This window comes from Sapajus apella, unplaced genomic scaffold (assembly GCF_009761245.1).
Source record: "Sapajus apella isolate SASKATOON/1434 unplaced genomic scaffold, GSC_monkey_1.0 scaffold6, whole genome shotgun sequence".
NCBI classification, from domain to species: Eukaryota; Metazoa; Chordata; class Mammalia; order Primates; family Cebidae; genus Sapajus; species Sapajus apella.
Genome location: NW_022436946.1, coordinates 74,704,549 through 74,718,628, shown reverse-complemented (window position 1 = coordinate 74,718,628; position 14,080 = coordinate 74,704,549). Strand labels below are relative to the sequence as shown.

At 38.0% G+C, this 14,080-nt stretch overlaps 1 protein-coding gene across 1 annotated transcript in view; it reads left to right on the top strand.

Annotated features, from left to right (window-relative positions):
* The window catches only part of CD109 (CD109 molecule), a 140,020-nt gene that overhangs the window by 15,268 nt on the left and 110,672 nt on the right, over window positions 1–14,080 (top strand). Inside the window, exon 3 of the mRNA XM_032275500.1 lies at window positions 9,236–9,264. Within this exon, the coding sequence (XP_032131391.1) occupies window positions 9,236–9,264 (29 nt within the window). The remainder of the gene's footprint in view (window positions 1–9,235; window positions 9,265–14,080) is intronic.

The following is a 14,080-nucleotide window of genomic DNA, read 5'->3' as shown; positions in this document are numbered from 1 at the left end:
CTAACTTTTGGGAAGAGTCTTTGTATTTTGTATTTTTATTTTTTTAAAATAGAGATAGGGTCACACCATGTTGCCCAGGCTGGTCTAGAACTCCTGGCCTCAAGGGATCCTTCGCCTCAGCCCTCCCAAAATGTTGGTACTGCAGGCATGAGCTGCCATGCCTGGCCTGGGTAGAACTCGTATCTGTATCTTTCTTGCATCTGTGAACAGATAAGGTCATATGTCTGAGCAGATGGACCCAGGCATGCAGTTGAACCGCTCTTCCAGTTTCTCTCTAGTGAGAGAAGTCCTCAATGTTTTGACTTGATTCATAGCTGCATTGAAAACAAAAGGCAAAACAAAAAACACTTTTACTATGAAATGAGATTTCCTGCACTTCAAATCTGTTTAGCTTGTTTTGAAGTGCCAGAATGCTTGCCCTCCAGTTAGTCAACCTCTGAGAGCCTCATTTGGATTGTAGACTCCCAACTGTTTTTTACCTTCTCCTTGCTGATGTCATTGGATAAAAATAAATTACACGTCTTCCAACTCATTCTTTGACCTTGTAAATTTGCTGCTGGTGGGTAGTAGCTTGTATCGGATCAGGGCAGGAAGGAAGCACATTGCTTCCTCCAGTAATGGAGCTAGCGAAATAGTCAACCCTGATGATTTAATCCTGATGCAATGAAAAATAAGTAACTCTCAAAAATGAAGAGTGCTGGTTTGTTGGGGCAAAGCTCACTGCAGTTTGTTTCTGTTTTATTCCAATGTGGAACATTGTGGTGGATGCTGTGTTTTAGGGCCCAGATCGCCCTTCAGGGATGAAGGACCTTTTCCTGAAAGCTGCCGGCAGTGTTGTACCTGACTGCCTTCACAGCCAGTTCCCTCTGATGATTGTCTATCAGCTGGAGAATTGATTGCCCATGCTGGTCTCCCTCTTGGGGCTGGGGCCTGCATTATGTGACTGATTGATGTGGAGTATGAAAGTCCAGTCCTCTCATCCAGTTCAAGACAACTCTCAAGGGCCATGGCTGCTTCTGAGCTGTCCTGGTGGAGGCCTCTTTGGAGCCTGCATTGCAGCCCCACTGCTCTGTCCCCAGTCCAGTTTCCCTCCTTCCCTTCTGCAGGTGCTAATCTCCGGAATACTCCTTAGTAAACCTCCTGCATTGTAACTACCGTCTCAGAGTCGGCTACTGTTTTAACATTCCTTTGAAGAGGAATGTTTCAGATCTTGGTATTAACTTCAAATATTTCAAAACTGTGTAGTGTGAAGAACTGACATGAGTTGGGACATTTTTAGCTTTTATATCCTCTTCAGAGTTCTTGTATGACACAAATTATTTTGGAGTTAGCTCCGCTACTGCAGTGCTTAGAATATAACTCTAAGTTTCTTCTAAGGGAAACTTTATGGAAGAAGAATTCACGGATTCTGGTGAGTGATGAACTTGGAGGTGAAGAGAGAAAAGAGTTCAAGATGATTGAGATTTTGAACATCCATCATTGAGGAAGTGGTGATAGTAACATATACAAACAGGTTATCCATGCTATGGAAGTTTCACAGTAATCAAAGATATGTATAATAAAAACAATGATGAAGTACAGGGCCAGGCATGGTGGCTCATGCCTGTAATCCCGCACTTTGGGAGGCTGAGGTGGGCAGGTCTCTTGAGGTCAGGAGTTCGAGACCAGCCTGGCCAACATGGCAAAACCCCATCTCTACTAAAAATAAAAAAATTAGTCGGCTGTGGTGGCATTCGCCTGTAGTCCCAGCTACAAGGGAGGCTGAGGCATGAGAATCTCTTGAACCTGGGAGGTAGAGGTTGCAGTGAGCTGACATGGTGCCACTGCACTCCAGCCTGGCAACAGAGTGAGACTCTGTCTCAAAAACAAAACCAAACCAAACCAATGGTGAGGCACAGTGACTCACATCTGTAATCCCAGGGTCTTGGAGGTCAAGGTGGGAGGATCACTTGAGCCTAGGAGTTTGAGAGCACCCTGGGCAACATAATAAGCCCCCATTTCAAAAAATAAAAAATAAAAAAAATTAACCAGGCATGGTGGCATGTGCCTGTAGTCCTAGTTACTGGGGAGGCTGAGGTAGGAGGATTGCTTGATTCCAAGAGTTTGGGGCAGCAGTGAGCTATGATTGCACCACTGTACTCCAGCCTGGGTGACAGAGTGAGACCCTGTCCCCCCCCCCCAAAAAAAAAAAAAAAAAAAGGAGCATGTATAACAAAAGCAAGAGTACAACCGATTCTTTTTTTTGAGACAGGGTTTCTCCATGTTGGTCAGGCTGGTCTCAAACTCCCAGCCTCAGGTGATCTGCTCGCTTCCGCCTCCCAAAGTGCTGGGACTACAGGTGTGAGCTACTGCACCCGGCCAACTAATTCTTTTGTAAATTTTTGTGGGTACATAGAAGGTGTATATATTTACAGGGTACATTAAATACTTTGAAACAGGCATGCAATGTGTAACAGTCACATCATAGTAACTGGGGTATCCATTCCCTCAAGCATTTGTCCTTTGTGTTACAAACAATCCAGTTATACTATTTTAGTTATTTAAAAATGTACAATTAAATTGTTATTGACTATAATCCTCCTGTTGTGCTATCAAATACTAGGTCTTACTCATTTTTCTAACTACTTTTTATGCCTGTTAAGCATCCCCACTTCCTCCCTAGCCCCTCACTCCTCTCCTCAGCCTCTGGTAGCCATCCTTCTACTATCTCCATTAGTTCACAACTAAGTGAGAACATGCAAAATTTGTTTTTCTGTGCTTGACTTATTTCACTTAACATAATGACCTTCAGTTCCATCCATGTTGTTGTGAATGACAGGATCTCATTCTTTTTTATGGCTGAGTAGTACTTCATTGTGTATATGTACCACATTTTCTTTATCCATTCATTTGGTTGCTTCCAAATCTTAGTTATTATGAACAATGGTGTAACAAACATGAGAGTGCAGATATCTCTTCAATATACTGATTTCCTTTCTTTTGGGTATATACTCAGCAGTGGGATTGCTGGATTGTATGGTAGTTCTATTTTAGTTTTATGAGGAACCTCCAAACTGTTCTCCATAGTGGTTGTAATAATTTTCATTCCCATCAACAGTGTATGAGGGCTCCCTTTCCTCCACTTCCTCACCAGGATTTGTTACTGCCTGTCTTTTGGATAAAAGCCATTTTAACTGGGGTGAGATGATATCTCATTGTAGTTTTGATTTGCATTTCTCTGATGATCAATGGTGTTGAGAGGACCTTTTCATATACCAGTCTGCCATTTGTATGTCTTCTTTTGAGAAATGTCTATTCAGATATTTCCCCCATTTTTAATTGGATTATTAGATTTTTTCCTATAGAGTTGTTTCAGCTCCTTATATATTTTGGTTATTAATCCCTTGTCAGATAAGTAGTTACAAAGATTTTTCTCTCATTCTGAGTTGTATCTTCATTTTGTTGATTGTTTCCTTTACTGTGCAGAAGCTTTTTAACTTGATGTGATCCCATTTGTTGATTTTTTGCTTTGGTTAACTGTGCTTGTGGGGTATTGCTCAAGAAATCTTTGCCCACTTCAATGTCCTAAAGAGTTTCCCCGAAGATTTCTTTTGGTAGTTTCATAGTTTTAGGTTTAAGTCTTTAATCCATTTTGATTTTATTTTAGTATATGGTGAGAGATAGGTTTAGTTTCATTCTTCTGCATATGGATATCCAGTTTTCCCATCACCATGTACTGAAGAGACCATCTTTTCCTTAATGTGTGTTCTTGGTATCTTTGTCAAAAATGAATTCACCGTAGGTGTATTGGTTTGCTTCTAGGTTCTCTATTGTGTTCCATTGGTCTGTAAGTCTGTTTTTCTGCCAATACCATGCTGCTTTGGTTACTATAGCTCTGTGGTATAATTTGAAGTCAGGCAATGTGATTCTGATTCCTTTTTTTTTTCTTTTTCAGTATAGCTTTGGCTATTCTGGGTATTTGGTGTTTCTATGAAAATTTTAGGATTGTTTTCGTCTGTTTCTCTGAAGAATGTCATTGGTGTTTTGATAGAGATTGTATTAAATCTATTGATTGCTTTAGGCAGTATGGACATTTTAAACATACTAATAATTTCAATTCATGAACATGGAATATCTTTTCATTTTTTTGGTGTCATCTTCAATTTTTTCTTCAGTATTTTATAGTTTTCATTGTACAGATTTTTCACTTCTTTGGTTAAGTTAATGCCTGAGTATTTAACTTTATTTGTTGCTATTGTAAATGGGGTTACTTTCTTGTTTTTTTCAGATTGTTCACTGTTGGCATATGGAAATTGTACTGATTCTTGTATGTTAATTTTTTTATCCTGCAACTAGACTGAGTTTATCAGTTCTAATCATTTTTGGTGGATTCTTTAGGCTTTTCCAAATATAAGATCATATTGGCTGGGCATGGTGACTCATACCTGTAATCCCAAAACTTTGGAAGGTGGAGGAGGGCCAGATAACTTGAGCCCAGGAGTCTGAGACCAGCCTGGGCAACACAGGGAGACCCTGTGTCTACTTATCTTTAAAAAATAAGTACATTTAAAAAATTATATCATCTGCAAACAAGGATAATTTGACTTCTTCCTTTCCAATTTAGATGCCCTTCATTTCTTTCTCTTGTCTGATTGCTCTAGCTAGGACTTCCAGTGCTGTGTTGAATAAGAGTGGTTAAAGAGGGCATTCTTGTCATCTTCCTGATCTTAGAGGAAGGGCCTTCAGTTTTCCCCATTTAGTATGATACTAGCTGTGGGTCTGTCATATATGGCTTTTATTATGTTGAGGTATGTTTCTTCTATACTTAGCCTTCTGCGGGTTTTTATCATGAAGAGGTGTTGAAATTTATCAAATATTTTTTCAGCTTCAATTGAAATAATCATATGGTTTTTGCCCTTCATTCTGTTGATATGATGTATCACATTGATTGATTTGCATACAACTATTTTTTATACTAAGAGTCATTGCAGAGCAGTGGTTTAGAGCTGAGACCCATGAGTCAAGTGGTCAGGGTCAGAAGTTTGGCCCCACGACTTTTTGTCTGTGTAACCCTGGGCAGGTCATTTCACATCTCTGTGTCTCAGTGTTCTCATTTGTAAAATAAGAGTAGTAATACTTAATAGTATTGTTGTGAGCATGAAACCAGTTAATAGATGTAATGCTTTAGAACATTCTGTAAGTGGTGTCTACTACTATTATTATTGTTTTATTCATAAAATTAAAAAATTGCATTCTGTCTGATCTGTTGGTTGTTTTATCGTTGCTAAACACAAATTTAAGCCTTCTATCCACTAGACCAGTTCTGTCCAATAGAAGTATAAGTCAACTATGTAAGTTATTGGGAATTTTCTAGTAGCTTCTTTAAAAAAAAAGAGAAACAGGTGAAATTACCTGTAATAATATATTTCATTTAACCCAATAATTTACAAATATTATCAATTGGACATTTAATCACTATAAAATCACTGACGTGATATTTTACATTGTTTTTGGTTGTAAGTCTCAAAAATATGGGGTATATTTTACACTTGCTGCTTATTTCAGTGGCTCAATAGTCACATGTGTTTAGAGGCTCCTGCATGAGACTGAGTAGCTCTAGAGAGTTGCTAGTTAATCCTGCTCATTTCCGAAGTATTCCAATCATCTGTTGCTGTGAAACAAGCCACCCCCAGATTTAGTAGATTAAAACAACAATGGTTTATTATTTCTCACAATTCTCATTTAACTTATATATGCTAGATTGATGATTATTGCCATTATTTTGTGATAGTTGTGAAATTTTTGAATTCCACCATTCCTTCTACATTTATTAGTTGGAATTCTATGGTAAGGAATAACTTTTTCTTCTCTTTCAGTCAGTCATGTATTTAATTATACATGAGCATGAACTCACAGATTCTTGTTTTTTTCAGTAGGTTGTAACCCATTATTTATTTTGATATTCAAGTGATCTGACCATAGTATTTTAAATTAAGAAAACACCATCTCCACACATGCTGAGGTACATGGTAAGATCAGAACAAATTCTGCTATATGGATGGTATGCTCAGTTCCATCCCCCTCACCCCCTTATTGCAATGTTTAAATGTTTCAGCCCAAATATTTCACAGGGTCTGCTTGCAGAGCCCCCTGGTTCTCTTCAATAAATGGACAAAATTTGTCCAGTAAATTGTCTCTGTGGTTCCTTTGAAGGTGTTATCAAGTTTACTTGCTGAAATATCCTAGGGCTTTTCAATTTCACTTCAATTCAGTATAGAATAGAATAAATTTTTCTCATTAAAAGTAAGCTTAATGAACAGAAGTTCCTTCCTACAAGATAAGATACTCCCAAAGCACTACTGGCATATATCCAAAGATATAAAATCAGTATGTTGTAGAGATATCTGCACTCCCATGCCCACTGCATGTTTCCCAATATGTAAGATATGGAATTAATGGCAGCGTCCATCAATGGATAAATGGATAAAGAAAGTGTGGTATATATACATAATGGAATACTAGTCAGCCTTATAAAAGAAGGATGTCCTATCATTTTCAATGACATGGTTGAAACTGGAGGACATTATGTTAAGTGAAATAAGCCAAGCACAGAAAAACAAATACTGCCTGATCTCACTTATATGTGAAGTGTAAAAAAGATAAGCTCATAGAAATATAGGGTAAAATGGCAGTTACCAGAGGCTGGGGGTTAAGGGAATGGGGAGATGTTGGTCAACAGACACAAAATTTCAGTTATAGGGGAGGAATTATTTCAAGAGATCTATTGTACAGCATGGTGACTATGGTTAATATCAACATGTTGTATACTTGAAAATTACTGAGAGTAGATTTTAATTGATCCTTTCCACAAATAGTTATGTGAGGTAAGGTACATGTTAAATAGTGTGATTTAGCCATTCCATAAGGTACACATCTATCAAAACATTATGTGGCATACCATAAACATATACAATTATTACTTGTCAATTAAAAAAAGAATAAACATCTTCAAAGTTAATTTATGTGAGCATTAAACCCATTCTAGAATTGTATTTTGCTAACCAAAAAAAGATCCAAGACAAGTACTAAATCAGGATGCTGGAATAACAGTGTCACCTGGGACAATCCTGGTAAGGCCTCGTCTTGTCCAAAGAGCCCTTATGATTGGGCCCAGTCTCCTGGCTACTGTTCTCTTTCTACCTGTGGTCTTTGCTTACTCAGCTCTTTGGTTTGGTAGACTCAGGCTGATCTTGACTACTTTGCATTTGCTGCACCTCTGCCTGTAACATTGTACCCCTCCTTGCTCATATGGCTAATTTCTCCATAGCCTACAACCCTAGATGCTGGCGTCATTTTCTCTAGATGCCTTCCTTTGATCCCTCCAATGTACTCCTTGTCCTACCTGTCCTACGTATATCTGTTCCATGATACTTCCTTCTTCACCTTTTTGAAACACCATGTTCAATGTGCTATTATTTAAGAGTCTTGCTCTTTGCTTCCTACGATGACAGTTATTGGATGAACTGATCTGTGCTAGATGATAAGTGTGGTGATGAATTACTTATCTGTTCCTCAAAACATACTTGTATTTCATTGAGGCCCGCTGGGGTGGTAGCTTTCACAGTAAGTGTGCACACAGCTAAGAGTATATAAGACCATTCATAAGGATGCAAGTAGAAAATGTAGTAACTCTCATTTCTGTTATTTTATTGAGCAAAGCTAAGAAATTAAAGTTTTTCTCATCTCTTTTTTTTTTTTTTTTGAGACAGAGTCTTGCTCTGTTGCCCAGGCGTAGTGCAGTGACATGATCTCAGCTCACTGCAATCCCTGCCTCCCGGGTTCAAGCCTTCCTCAGTCTCCCAAGTAGCTGGGACTACAGGTGCACCACTATGCCTGGCTAATTTTTGTAGTTTTTAGGAGAAATGGGGTATTGCCATTTTGGCTGGCCTTTGATGATCTGTCCGCCTCAACCTCCCGAAGTGCTGGGATTACAGGTGTGAGCCACTGTGCTTGGGTAGAGATTAAAGTTTTTCTAATGTTTAATATTTTGGTTGACAAAATACATGTATATAATTTTATAAATCTAATTTGACATCAATAAGGTATACTAAGTGTTTTTATTGGTGGAGTACTCTATCATAAAATTTTAAGACCATGTCTGTAGGGGCATGCTGTCATCCCTAATGGAAAACTCTTCAAGCTTTTTGTCACTATAATAGCTACCATACATCAAGTGTTTCCTATGTGTCAGGTACTGTTCTATATGCTTTACAGGTATCAACATACTTATTCCTTACAACCACCTCATGAGATTGGCAGGATTATTAGCATCCTAATCTTAAGGATGAAAAAAGTTGAGCTGGAGAATCAGGTAATTTGTTCAAGACAGGGTCAGTATGTAGGAAATTCATGATGTAGTCTGACTCCAGATGCCGCTAGCTTAACCCCCGCTGTGTGCTGTGCTGTGCTGTGCTCTGGTTCCTCTGCCCTCGCATGATAGACTCATTTGGCTTCCTGGAGAAGAGGGACTACGTCTGTCTTGCACATTGTGCCAGTTTTTAAATGAATGAAGGAACTTGGGCCTATCATTTCCTTCTCTCTCTTTAAAAATCATCTTTTGCCCCATTTTATTTCCCAAGGGGCTGTCATCTCCAATAGGAACTTTGGACAAGTACTCTTTTATTTTTAACATGAAATCATTTTTTCCCCTTGAAATAAATGGATCTGATGAGAAATTGGCATGAGTTTAATTAGTAGTCCAATGGATAGAAACTTTACATGAAAAAAAGTCTGCATTCCCCTGGTACTCATGAGTCAGTTATGAGTCCCAGCTCACCCCTGATATGACTAATGCCTTCCTTTCTTCTTTATCACAAGGGTATGAGAACAAGAAATAAACCTCAGGCTACTTCTGTACAGTGTGTAAAGTGTCCTTCAAGCACATATAACCCTAAAACAGCAAAAAGGGCAGCAGCAACGTGACAACAGACATGATAACAGCAAAGAGAAGCAGAACCTAATGTTTTTTGTGTTCATCCACTGACACTCTTTTAATCCTGATTTTTAATTGTTTGGCACAAAGATATGTAATAATTTATTGGGTCTTCTGGGCATTTAAAAGTTATTTTGGTTTGACCAAATATATTTATGATTTCATTTACATGTATAAGAGTATTGGGAAAGTTTTGGAAGTTTTCTATTCTATCATCATATTCAAATTGTGCTAACTCTGTTTTCTTTTCTGTTTTCCTTAAAGGTTCTTTTAAGACACTTACTCTTCCATCAGTAAGTATCCATTTAAAAAATCTGGTTTCAGAAATATATTGCATCAGTGAACTAAATAAATTAATATTTCACTGGATTTTATGTCAATTCACACATTTCACATTTCATGTAAGATTGGCTTGAGTTTAGTTCAGCCTTCAGATTATTTATGAATAATATGATTTCAGGGAGATTGATTATGAGGCTCTTCAAACTACTGGCAGAGATTTTCTCTTGTAAAATAGAGGACTTCACTGAAGGAAACTGGCCTGGATTATTAGCACAGAAATATCGACTGGTCATAAAAAGAATGAGACCATGTCCTTTGCAGGAACATGGATAGAGCTGGAGGTCATTATCCACAGCAAACTAACACAAGAACAGAAAACCAATTACCACATGTTCTCCCTACTTTCAGGTGGGAGCTGGACAGTGAGAGCACATGGGCACACAAAGGGGAACAACACACGTTAGGGCCTACCGGAGGGAGGAGAGAGAGGATCAGGAAAAATAACTAATGGGTTCTAGGCTTAGCATCTGGGTACTGAAATAATCTATGCAGAAAACCCCTGTGACACAAGTTTACCTATGTAACGAATCTGCAGTTGTACCCCGAACTTAAAAAAGAAAGGAATCTGGGTTGGTTTGGTCCTGCTTCTGCTGTAATGAGCCTTCTAGTGTGGAATGTGAAATTAACACTCTGTTCCTCAGTTTCCTTGTCCTTGAAAAGGGCGGTGTCACACTGAGACGTACTAGAACTCAAGGCAAAAGGAAAATTCAGTAATGTTGACCCTGTCTTTGTTTAAAACTTTGACTTTTTTGTTCATTGTTTTGCATTAATTTTGATGTTTTAAAGTATTGTATTAAAATATTATTTTCTTGATTGCTAAGTTTTTTGGTACTGCCTTACATTTTGTACCTTAGACAAGTCCCTCACTTACCTCACTGTAGCCCTGGGCCTGGAAAAGAGGATGAAGATACCATTTTTATCTCACAGAATGTCCTAGAGTGAAATGAGATGTGGAAGTGTTGTAGCATTTGCTATAGAAATGGAAAGGGGTTACTATTTTGTTGAGAGATTAATAAAACCTAATTAGATGCTTGTAAATGAATCTTACTTCCTATAGCTTTGATTTGGAAGTTTGTACTTTTATTACTATGCTTTGTTTTGGGGCTTTGCATGTTTAATGTACAATATAGTAGACCACAGCATCCAATATCAGGTGCAATTTGATATATGTCCTTTTCTGAGAACAGGTGACTAATGACTTAGGTCTGGACACATAGCATACTCGAATAGTATCAGCATTACCTCATAAGCCAGTTTTGCTCATTACCTTAAAAAAAATTTTTTTTTTTTTGAGACAGGGTCTTGCTCTGATGCACAGGCTGGAGTTCAGTGGTACAATCATGGTTCACTGCAGCTTCAACCTCCCAAGTCCAAGCAATCTTCTCATTTCAGTCTCCCGAGTAGCTAGGACTACTGGCACATGTGCCACCAAGCCTGGCTAATTTTTAATTTTTTCTAGAAACAGGTCTCCCTATGTTGCCCAGGCTGGTCTCAAACTCCTGGTCTCAAGCAATCCTTCTGCCTTGGTCTCCCAAAGTGCTGGGATTACAGGAGTGAGCCACCGCACCCGGCCCACTTACTAGCTTTTGAAAGTTACTTGCCAAGCACATTCAGAAACCACATTTGTTTTGGGAGGTTCATAGAGAATGTTGTACTCTCAAACAATACTTTATAAAAATTAGTCAGTATGCTCTATCTATTCTGTTTCTTACATACTATATTTATGCTTTCTTTCCTAAGAAATATACTGCTACTAATAATAGAAAGTGGAGAAAATAAGGCATAAGCAGGCAGAAGTGGGAGAAAAAACCCTGCAGTCTTTGTGGTAATAAAACATTAGATTACATTAAAATAACCTAAAACATTAGATGCTGGCCCCAGTGCCTGTGTGCAGAACTATGTTGAAAGGGTATTCCAGTGGTAAGATCAAAATAAATGCTGTGTCATATATTTGCCCTATAACAGAAGGAGGGTGGGGTTTAAGTTCAGGAATCACAGCCTAAAGCACAGTAATTGTCTGGTTTCCTCAGAGGAGTTTGCAGTTTCACATACCAGAAGCGTAGAAAGGCTGAAAGGAGAAGGTGGGGCAAGGGCGTGAGAGTTTCTTCCGATGATGCCAGTATAGACTGAGCTACTATGTGTCTGAGCTACTATTAGCTAGAAATTTGTCTACTATACTTCTTTTAAATCTTAAACATATGAAATACTAACTCCGACATCCAGTATTTGTCTTTAATATTATGCTATTTCAATTGTATATAAATATAGCTATTTGTTGAATTATAAATTATTTATTGAATTATAAATAATAGCTATATTTATATACAATTGAAATGGCCTAGTATTAAATATAAGTATTATTTATTATTATTTATTGAAAGCTCTACTAGAGATTTTATTTTGGAGTATCTCTTTTTAGTAAAGCACAGTTTGAAAGACTTAGAGATAAAGTGTGTGGACAAATTTGATAATGCTTGACAAAAAGAGGTGACTCTGCATTTTAATGAGTTTTCAGTTAAAGCAGAACCAACTTTTTTTTTCCCACTGAGAACATACCTGTGGATAGAACCACCTTTTAAAGTGCACTTGCATTCTGACATTTGTGAATGTAGTATTTTAAATTATTTTTAAGGCCTTGATGGCTTCTTACTGTAAAATATAAATATTTCAAGAGTGTATCAACAGAAATGTGTTTTTTATTTCTGATTTACTCATTGTACTTCAAGACACTAAAATAACTCTCAATATGAAGTAAATAAAAACATATTGAAGCTTACTGTAAATATTATTGTTTTGTACACAATATGACAGAAAAACTTGTGTTGTTCTCTTTGTCAAATGAGGGAGTGGTTTTATTTGATTAGAAATGTTTTTAATGTGTAAGTATAATTACTAATATATTTTGAATGGAAACTATCATCTTAGATTCTCAATTTTATTTTGAAAAATTGTCTCCTCTATGTTTAGTAACTGGCATTATTCATGAAGTATATGAGGGTAAATACTATTGTGCTGTCTCAGTTTCCTTACAGCAGTAAATCTTTCAGAGAAGGTGAAATGGCTTTAGACAGCCCAGATTAGAATAAGTAATCCTTATTTATTGCCTAGCAAGAATCTTTTTGAGGATGCTTTCTTTATATATCCTAGGCAGAGAGCTGTCATCTCCTCAGAGAGTTTGCATTTATGTGTACACAAAATAGACGTGTATAAGTGAGAATCAACACACCCAATCCAGGGGCTGATTGATATTCTGTTGGTCAAAGCTTAGGGATATTGTCAATTCCCAGACTCTTGTCCTGCTTTCAGACAGCCTCTCACTGTGGGAACTGCACCTTCCTCCAGCCCTGTGCCCTCTGGTCAAGGAGTCCAAAATCTCTGTGAGTAAATAATTGATCCCTGAGTAAGAGCTATGCACTCCAGCCTGGGCAACAGAGCAAGACTTTGTCTTGAAACAAAACAAACAAAACAAAACAAAACACTTCCTTATTGAAGAAAAGCAAAAATTGATACCAGAAGTCATTCAAAGGTGACATACTGATTGTTTTTCCTAACACTTTATTATTAACTTTCCAAATATACGAAAAACTTGAAAACATTTTATAATGAACACTCCTATACCTGCCACTTAGAGTCTACCGTTAATGTTTTACTATACTTGCTCTATCATTTTCTTCATATTCTTAAACCATATTGATACTATTCTGATGTCTGCTATTACTGGAAAATCCCCTTTGAGGTATCTGTACACAAAACTTATTTGCAAAAATGAGTCAGGTTATAGTTTCAGGACCTCAATTTTAACATGAAAATCAGCTAAAAGTCAAGCATGCTAGTTATCTATTGCTAAGTAACCCTAAAACTTTGCTTCAAACAACAATAAACCTATACTTTTATTACTTCTCTCAGTTTTTGTAGGTGAAGAATTTGGGAGCAATATGGTTGGGCAATTCTGGTTTGGAGTCTCATGAGGTTGCCATCATGGTATCAGCTAGGGCTGCAGACATCTGAAGCCTTCACCGGGGTCGTGGCATTCTGCGAGGCAGCTCATTCGCTGGGCTGACACGGTGGTAGTGGTGGTTGGTGGGATGCCCCGGTCCTCCCAGTGTGGGCCTCTCCACAGGCTTCTCTAATGGCCTTATCACCACTCTGGCTTCCCCCAGAGTGAGTGATCCTAGCGAGCGAGAGAGAGACAACAGGGCAGAAGGTATTCTTTTTAGGACATAACCTCATTTTAAGATTTAGAAGAAAATCACTAAGTCAGAGGACTTAGTGATTTTACAGTGATTAGTGATTCACCTTTTGAAGGGAGGAAGGTCAGATAATTTTTGGACATATTTTAAAATTATCACATCAAGGTTCTTATTAGAGTCGGATAGCTCATGGTGAGTTTGGATCTCAGCTAGTGACTTGGAGCAACTTTCTTAACTACTCTAAGCCCCAGCTTCTGTGTGTGTGTGTGTGTGTGTGTGTGTGTGTGTGTGTGTGTGTGTGTGTGTGAGAAATGGTTTTGATGAGAGTATCTAGTAATGCTAGAAGGTAGGATTTCTATTGTTGTTATTTTGAGATGAAGTTTCACTCTGTTGCCCAGGCTGGAGTGCAGTGGCACGAGCTTGGCTTACTGCAACCTCTGCCTCCCATATTCAAGTGATTCTCCTGCCTCAGCCTCCTGGAGTAGCTGGAACTACAGGCTTATACCACCCAGATAATTTTTTTTTTTTTCTGACATGCCTGGCTAAATTTTTTTTTTTCTGAGATGGAGTCTCAGTC